Below are 7521 nucleotides of genomic sequence, written 5' to 3' on the forward strand. Positions count from 1 at the left end.
GAAGGCCTGACTGGGGCACTGTCACAAGCAGGACTGGTTCTGCCACCTGATCCTATTTTTCAGAATTCCCTGCAAAAATAAAGGCTTCTGAACCGAAATTAACCACAGCGAGTATTCTCACGGACAGAAAACAGAAACACGTCCACAGACGGGCTTTGTTCAGTTGCCCCGTTTCCCCAGGCGTGATGTGAAGAAAACGCTAACCTTTCTATTTCAGCCACAAAGCGCAGGGCACACGGCCCTGCAGGCGACTACTCTCATCAATGAGGAAACACCAGGCGTCAAGCATTGAGATTTGAGAACCGTTTAATGTCCATTCCTTCACTGGATGCATTTGAAAATTACTTAGAATTAACAAATTTACAAAGAGCAGAGCCGAGAAATCTAGCAAAGGCAAACAGTTTGTTCTCATCTCAGTTCAGATTCTAGGCAGGATGTGGCCTGAGACCGCCATCCAAAGCTGCTTACCTGGAACTGTGCCTTCAGACAGACTCATCTTCGGAAACTACGTTATTTCTAGGCTGCGGGATGGACAGCGCGCTGCCTGCTGGCTCTGTGTCCTGTGCAAATGTGCAGGGTGATGACGAGGGGGGCTGCAGCTTCAGTAGGGTCATGCGAGGTGTGGTGTCACCCAGGGCATTCTGAGACGTTTATGTTGATCGGCATCGGGTAAGATTACATGTGCTTGTTTATCATGTATTTATACGTAAATTGGATCTGGCCTGAGGGCGAGAGAAGACTAGCAACAGCAATTCAGAGGGGCTATATACACACATTCAACTCTGAAGTACTGCTTCCTACCCTAAGTTCGTGAGCGGTGTTCCCAGCCCCAAGGACGTACCCTTCTTGTCGCCAGTGCTTGAACCCACTGCTTAGAACCCTGTCTGTCTCCAGCAAGCGCCTGCTCAGTGCTAACCCATCTGAACAGCTGACGTCTGCACTGTCTGCGCTGAGGTATGCTGTGGGGCAGGGGCCCAGGGGATATCAGAGTCACTGTGTGGCCCAGAAGGAACATTTCTATTGGCCACTTCAGAAGCTCAGGGTGGTTTCTGAAGACAATTCTGTAAGCTGGGTCAGCTGCCCTTGGTGGCAGGCTTCTGAACACACAGAGCTCGATCGGGCCGGCAGCTGTTAATGCAGCAAGTTCCTGGGTCTCCGTGGGCCAGGACTCACAGACACCTTTGTGGTCGTGGGAGGAGAGTGTGATAGGGAAGACGTGTGTGAGGAGGTGAGGTTCTGGAGAGGCTGCCACATGAAAGAGCCAAGAAGTGCAGCTCGTGGGCCACAGCCCGGCCCGTCGGCTGTAGCTCTGGCTCTGGAGCCTGGACAGTGGATGGTGATCCTTGGCCACACCCCTTAACGCTGTTGAGCAAAGTCCCAAAGTGCTAGCAAGTCCTACATCTAAGGGCAGCATCGGGTAGTGTTTCTTTAAGGAAATGAAAAAAAAAAAAAAAATTGTGCAATCATTTGTAAGACTATTCCTTAGAAGCAGAGGTACTGTCACAACCCTCCCCCCGCGGTGCTGGAAGGACGATGACAGTGACGCCTGAAGGAGGATCTTAAGTGACTGAGAGGGCTCTGGCTTCCAGGCTACCGAGGCTCTGGACACTCAAGGCCACCTGTACGTCCCCTGATGAGCTGGCCGGGTGAACCACGACTTCTTCATGCAGATTCTGCAAGCGTGTGGGACAGGGAGACAATGCTAGAACGTAATGCAGTTGTGAAAACACGACAGTAAGGTTTCACAGTGAGAAGAAAATGCACACAGGCAGGACGGTGAAGACCTGAGGAGAAGGCGTCGGGCCTCCAATCATCTTCCGGGCTGCGCGCCAGCATCACCTTACAAAAGATTAACTGCGACAGGGTGACTGTCGCTGCGGCTCAGCTCTCCACGAACTTCAGACTCAATGTGGCAACATCACTACAAAGCCATTAGGCACAGAAGGCCCAGAGGGCAGCTCCTTGGTTTCCTAGTGCTTCCCTGGTGACATGCCTCATTTACATACAGACTGTCCCTAAATGCTGAACTGAGTGTAAGAACTCCGTCAGAAGAGGGCCAGCGTGGGCTCAGGAGAAGGTATCGTAGTCCCAACAGGCCACATGTGGCCTGAAGGTGGGAGACCACAGGGGCACGGCAGGAGCTGGCGGAACACAGTACATGCCACTCCCGTCTACCTGCTCCTCAGCTCAGCTCTCGGGTGGCCAGGGCTCCCTGCACGAGGGAGCTGAGCCTGACCCCCGTGGCACCAGATGGCAGCAGCGTTCCACCTGAAAGGGGATGACAGCTGTTTTTTCCAACCCAAAGTCTCTGATGTCCAGGAAGGTTTTGACAGAATCCCACCTAGTGCCCTCTAGGCAAGGGAGGCTGGAGGTGGCTGGACTGCCAGCAGACAGGTCCCCCTGGTTCCACTCTGCCCTTCCTGGGCCCTACAGAGCCGACTTCCTTCCACCAAGACCCCCAAATGTACGTGCCCACGGTGCCCACACACACACACATGCTTCCTGGTAAATAAATAAATAAATAAAAGCAACCCTAGGACATTTATTTCGAGTTTCACTCTCTCAGATGAGGCAGCTTCAAAGACAACCACCTCCACTCTGATGGGAAGATGTGCCGGGGTTGGGGGCACAGGATGGACGACGGCTTTGGAGATACCTGAGGCCTGGGCTCACGCACACATGGGGTTACCTGTCTGACATCTTGGCCTGGAAGTGGACGAGTCCCTAAAGCTGCTGGGTGCAGGGCAGGTGGGAGGGCAGCCGCAGGGGAAGGACTGGATCGTGGCTATCTGAGCCCTGGCTGCATCGGGCCTCCCTGCTACCTGCCTCCCTCGGCCCATGCGCCCCCGGACCCTCCCTCTCGGTAAGCTACTGGCCCTTGATCTCAGTTTCATAGATGCAAGTGTGTGCACGTGTGCGTGTTTACATAGGAAGGTCAGGTCATGGTGAACACGGTTATGTATACAGAAAAAAAAAAAAAACACCTCAGAAACACTGTATTAGCCCACAAAAAAAAAAAAAAAAACCAAAACCAAAAAAAGTGTCTTGTGAGAAAAAGCAATAAAAATGATGTCTGAGCCACAGCTTGTTTTCAAAGTCAAGTAACACCCAGAGCCCCAGCTCTCTGGGCGGCCTCTGTCCCCAGAAATGGAGGCCAAGGCCAACCCCTGAAGGCACTTGTGTCCCCCACACTGCTGAGCGGTAACATGGAGGTGGAGGGAGCACATGGGAAGAGACGGTGGGGATGACCCCGGAAGATCCGTGATCCACACGGAAGTCAGTGCGGAAGTGACGACAGTGCACCGCGTCCGGGTGGCACCGAGGCGCCTGGGGAGGCACCACAGCCAAAGTATTATTGTGTTTCGACGAACAGAGCACCGCGGGCAGCCTTCGTGCGCCGTGTCAAACGCTCCTGGAAACGCTCAGCTTGGTGAGCTCGCCGGCTTCCTCCAGCTCTGCCTCCTCACAGTCCCTTTTCTCCGGGGTTCTGCTAACTCGACCCCTCTCTCCCGCTCGGCTGGGCTCCTTCCAGGGCCTCTTAGAAGACAGATGGACGTCCTTGGCCTGCATGCTGTTATCGGAACCAAGAGACGCCCTGTCTATGTTCTGTACAGAAGGCACCAGGTTGGCGATCTCGTCGGTGGGCGACCGCCCAATGCTGCCATCCACCTGGATCCGGATGTCCGGGGAGATGGACAGCTGGTGTTGCGGCACAATCCCGTTGTCCATGCACTTGGGGTAGAGGTAGGTCTTCATCTGACCTTTGCCCTTGACGTTCACTGTCCCTCTGTAGTCGAAGTCGTAGCCCATCTTGCTCAGGACGCGGTAGCTCTCTTCGCTCACCTGGATGCGGCATTCCACCCCGGTGGTGTCCATCCGGCTGGCGATGTTGACCGTGTCCCCCCAGATGTCATACAGCAGCTTGGTGGTGCCGATGACCCCGGCCGTCAGGGGCCCGTGGTTGAAGCCGACACGGAGCTTGAAGTTGAACCACAGCATGTGGTTGTTGAAGTCGTCCACCACACGCATCATTTCCTTGGCGAACTCAAAGAGGATCTGCAGGTGCTCCTGCGGGTGGCCTGCGTCCCGGCACTGGGCCGTGTCCAGCCCCGAGGCAGCCATGTAGGTCGCCCCGATGGTCTTGATCTTCTCGATGCTGCTGTAGCCCGGCTTGCTCAGGAGCTCATCAAAGTCCCCAATGAGCTCGTTCAGGACCCGGTAGCACTCCTTGCCCCCCTCGTAGTTCTCCTCGTAGAACTCGCTGAAGTTGACGATGCTGGCGAAGATGACCCCTGCGCTGTCGTGGTTCTTGGAGTAGGTCTGGGAGACCTTGAGCTGCTCAGCCACGTGGTAGGGAATGATGTTCCTCAGCAGCCAGTCCGCCTGGTCCCGCATGCTCTGGATCCTGGTGCGGTGCAGGTCCGCCTCCACGTCGCCATGGTAGTGCAGGCGGTAGCTGACTTCGAACTCTCGGTTCAGGAACCAGACCAGGAGCAGCAGAAGAAAGAAGACCAGAAGCGCCTCCTGGCCGATCAGATTGGCCGGCTTCCAGCTGTGGTGCGGCAGCAAGCCGTTGCACGCACTCCCCTCGGAACTGAGAGTAAAGGGGACAGAAAGGACAGGCCCTTTTAAAAGGGTTGTTTCAATGCATCTTTAAGGGAAAGCTGCCTACCCTGCACTTGGAGGTTCTGAAACACCCCGCCCACCAGCATCCTGCTCCAAGTGCTGCTGGGGTCAAGCCTTCAGCCACCCGGACTGCAAAGCAATTGCGTGCATTCATGCGGCCAAGGACACGCAGAGACAGGTGGCGCTACCTTTATTAACAAGGGCTGTATCATTGCTGTTGTTCAGAAATCTTAGCTTCTTGTTTTTTCTAAAAATCTTTTCTTTCTCTTCCCCAACCTTTCAGTTAGAAACCTTTACAGACAAGTAAGATCTTTTATTTTGAGAAACATAAAGACTCTTAAAATAAACTCCTGTATACACTCTATCCCTGGATTCAACAAGTGTTAACATTTTGCCACTTTGCCTTCTGTCTAATCTCACACACACACACACACACACACACACACATGCATGCATGAAGGTTTTCAGCATGTATCTCCTAGGAGGAAACACATTTCCCTTCGTAACCACGGCATCACTGTCTACCCAAGAAATTGAATGTTGATACAGTAATACTCTCTAATACTCCTGCTCCTTAGATTTCAAATCCAACTTTACTTTAAAAGACTGACAATTTTATAAAGAATTTTTGTAAGTTTTCTATTCTCTACCCACGTGAAAGTTTGGCAAAATAGCATGTTTTCCCTTGGGGCTAGTTATGTGGGGCCCCAATCACCTAAGACAACTTTAACATCATTCACAAGCATATGTCTTCTTTTAGGAGCAAGACATACACACACGACGGTAAGAAACTCGGATGGTGCCAACAGTGCAACTTCAGTGTCTCTTGGAGACGACCAGTGTCCCCACTTCCCGGGCCGTCCAGCACTCAAATGCAGAGGTGTGCTGGAAGGAAGCCAGGCGCCCACAGGGGACACCTGGCTTGTGCCGTCTGTGGTAGTTAAATTTGTATGTCAACTTGGCTGGGCCTGGTTGAATGGCTGGGCAGCTGGTGGTAATTATTCCTCATGATGAGACTGGCAATCAACTCCATGGTGGGATCTACCACAAGCAGCTGAGTAGCTGCCTTTGGGATGTGGTCTGCTTCCTGTATATAAGGAGAAGCCTTGGGGATAGTCTCTAGCTTATGGCACGCTTGGACCCTGCATGTAGCTGTGTCGTTATTCAGCAGCCTGCCATGCTCTGCCGACCTTGGAACTTACAATGGACTTGAATTAATGGCCTGCCGTGTGGTTTGGTAACATGGGAACTGTGCCATTTTATTTGTCAACCTTGGGCTTGTTAGCCTAAGCACCCAGTATCTACCTGAGTGAAGAGATGCCTCTAGCTTCAGTGGGCCGGGAGCAAGAGGCAGAGCCCAAGGTCGAGGGGCTTTCACACAGCCTCTAGAGCCTGGCACTTTGAACTTGGACTTAAAGCCTCCAAACTGCAAGAGAATAAACTCCCGTTGGTTAAGGCCATCCCATTTGTGTATACTCTTGTCAGAGCAGCACTAGGAAACCAGAACACCGTCCTCTCCTACAGATGCCAGACAACGCAGCAGAGTGCTCCTATGTCCGTGACTGTGCCAACTGGAGGGACACACGCCTTGACATGGAGCTGCCAAGTCACTTTAAATCCTGCGCATTTAGAAGTCTGCCAGAAATCACAGACTGCCCTCCTAAGAGGCTGGACCAATCTTGGGTCCCTGCGATCACATAACCGTGGAGCTCAAGCTGGTCTCAGGTTTGATGGTACCGATGGGTGACAACTGGGCTTGGAAGACTGAAGATTAGTGAAGAGTTACACAATCTGTTTTAAAGTTTATTTTTTAAATATCTACATTGTTCCATTTTTAAATACTACATGACTCGACGGCAAACAACAACAACAACATGCTCAACACAGGCAATTTAGGGGAAAAAATATATCCAGATGCAATCACTATTAATGTTTGTTGAATTTCTTTCTAGTCTTTTTTCCCTTTTTAAAAAAAAAAAAATGTGGTTCATACATATTGTACAGCCTAATCTATGTCTAACATACACAGAACAGGCCACTAGATTTGATGGACAATGGACCGGGTCAACACACACATAGATAGATCCTCAGTTAACCTGACAGCTCTGCACACAGAAGGCTATTCTTTAACAATAAAGTGTTTAACGAGCTTTAGTGTTGTCTGTACTTAAACCAATCCCCCGCCCCAAAAACAAAAACAAAAACGAAACGTTGCCACCAAGTCAATTCCAACTCATAGCAACCCTACAGGACAAAGTGGAACTGCCCCATAAGGTTTCTAAGGCTGCACTCTTTATGGAAGCAGACTGTCACATCTTTGTGGCTGGTGGGGGTTCTAACTGCTGACCTTTGGGTTAGTAGCCGAGCATTTTAACCACTGCAGTACCAGGACTCTAAAAGAGCACAGGCCCGGCATCAAATCCAGGCCTCTCAGCAGGTGAGAGTCCTACCAGTGACCCACCAAAGCTGTGAACGAGGCACCGAAACAGCCCTCTGTGGAGACGCTCTGAGCTGCTCCCATTCACTCTGGTAACGCACAGGACACAGGACGACAAGGTGGACGGTGACGCCCTGATGACCGAGGACCAGCACAGATGGGGCCACAGCACTGAGGCTTCTCAATGAGGCAGGAAGAGGGTCTAGAACGAGGGGAGCCAGTCTGTCTGCCTTGGGAGCTCATCTGGGTGGGTGAGGAGTTAACCTTCCTGTCAGTTTCTCCCAAGTGGGGACACCAGCGAACAGCCCCTTCATGAGTAGATAGCATGCCAGAAAATAATCTGAGTGGTACAGAAGGCAGGAACGGGCGGCTGTGGTCAGACTTCCCATCCGTCCACTGCTTCTCTGCTTTTCCCGCTGGGGCTGCAGCCAAACACACAGGGGAGCCCATCCCTTCTG

At 52.1% G+C, this 7521-nt stretch overlaps 1 protein-coding gene across 1 annotated transcript in view; it reads right to left on the minus strand.

Annotated features, from left to right (window-relative positions):
- Nucleotides 1-3402: 3402 nt before the first annotated feature.
- The window catches only part of ADCY9 (adenylate cyclase 9), a 167229-nt gene continuing 163110 nt past the window's right edge, over nucleotides 3403-7521 (minus strand). Inside the window, exon 10 of the mRNA XM_007939578.2 lies at nucleotides 3403-4594. Within this exon, the coding sequence (XP_007937769.1) occupies nucleotides 3403-4594 (1192 nt within the window). The remainder of the gene's footprint in view (nucleotides 4595-7521) is intronic.

This window comes from Orycteropus afer, unplaced genomic scaffold, assembly GCF_000298275.1.
Source record: "Orycteropus afer afer isolate SDZICR_OR568_19922 unplaced genomic scaffold, OryAfe1.0 scaffold00061, whole genome shotgun sequence".
NCBI classification, from domain to species: Eukaryota; Metazoa; Chordata; class Mammalia; order Tubulidentata; family Orycteropodidae; genus Orycteropus; species Orycteropus afer.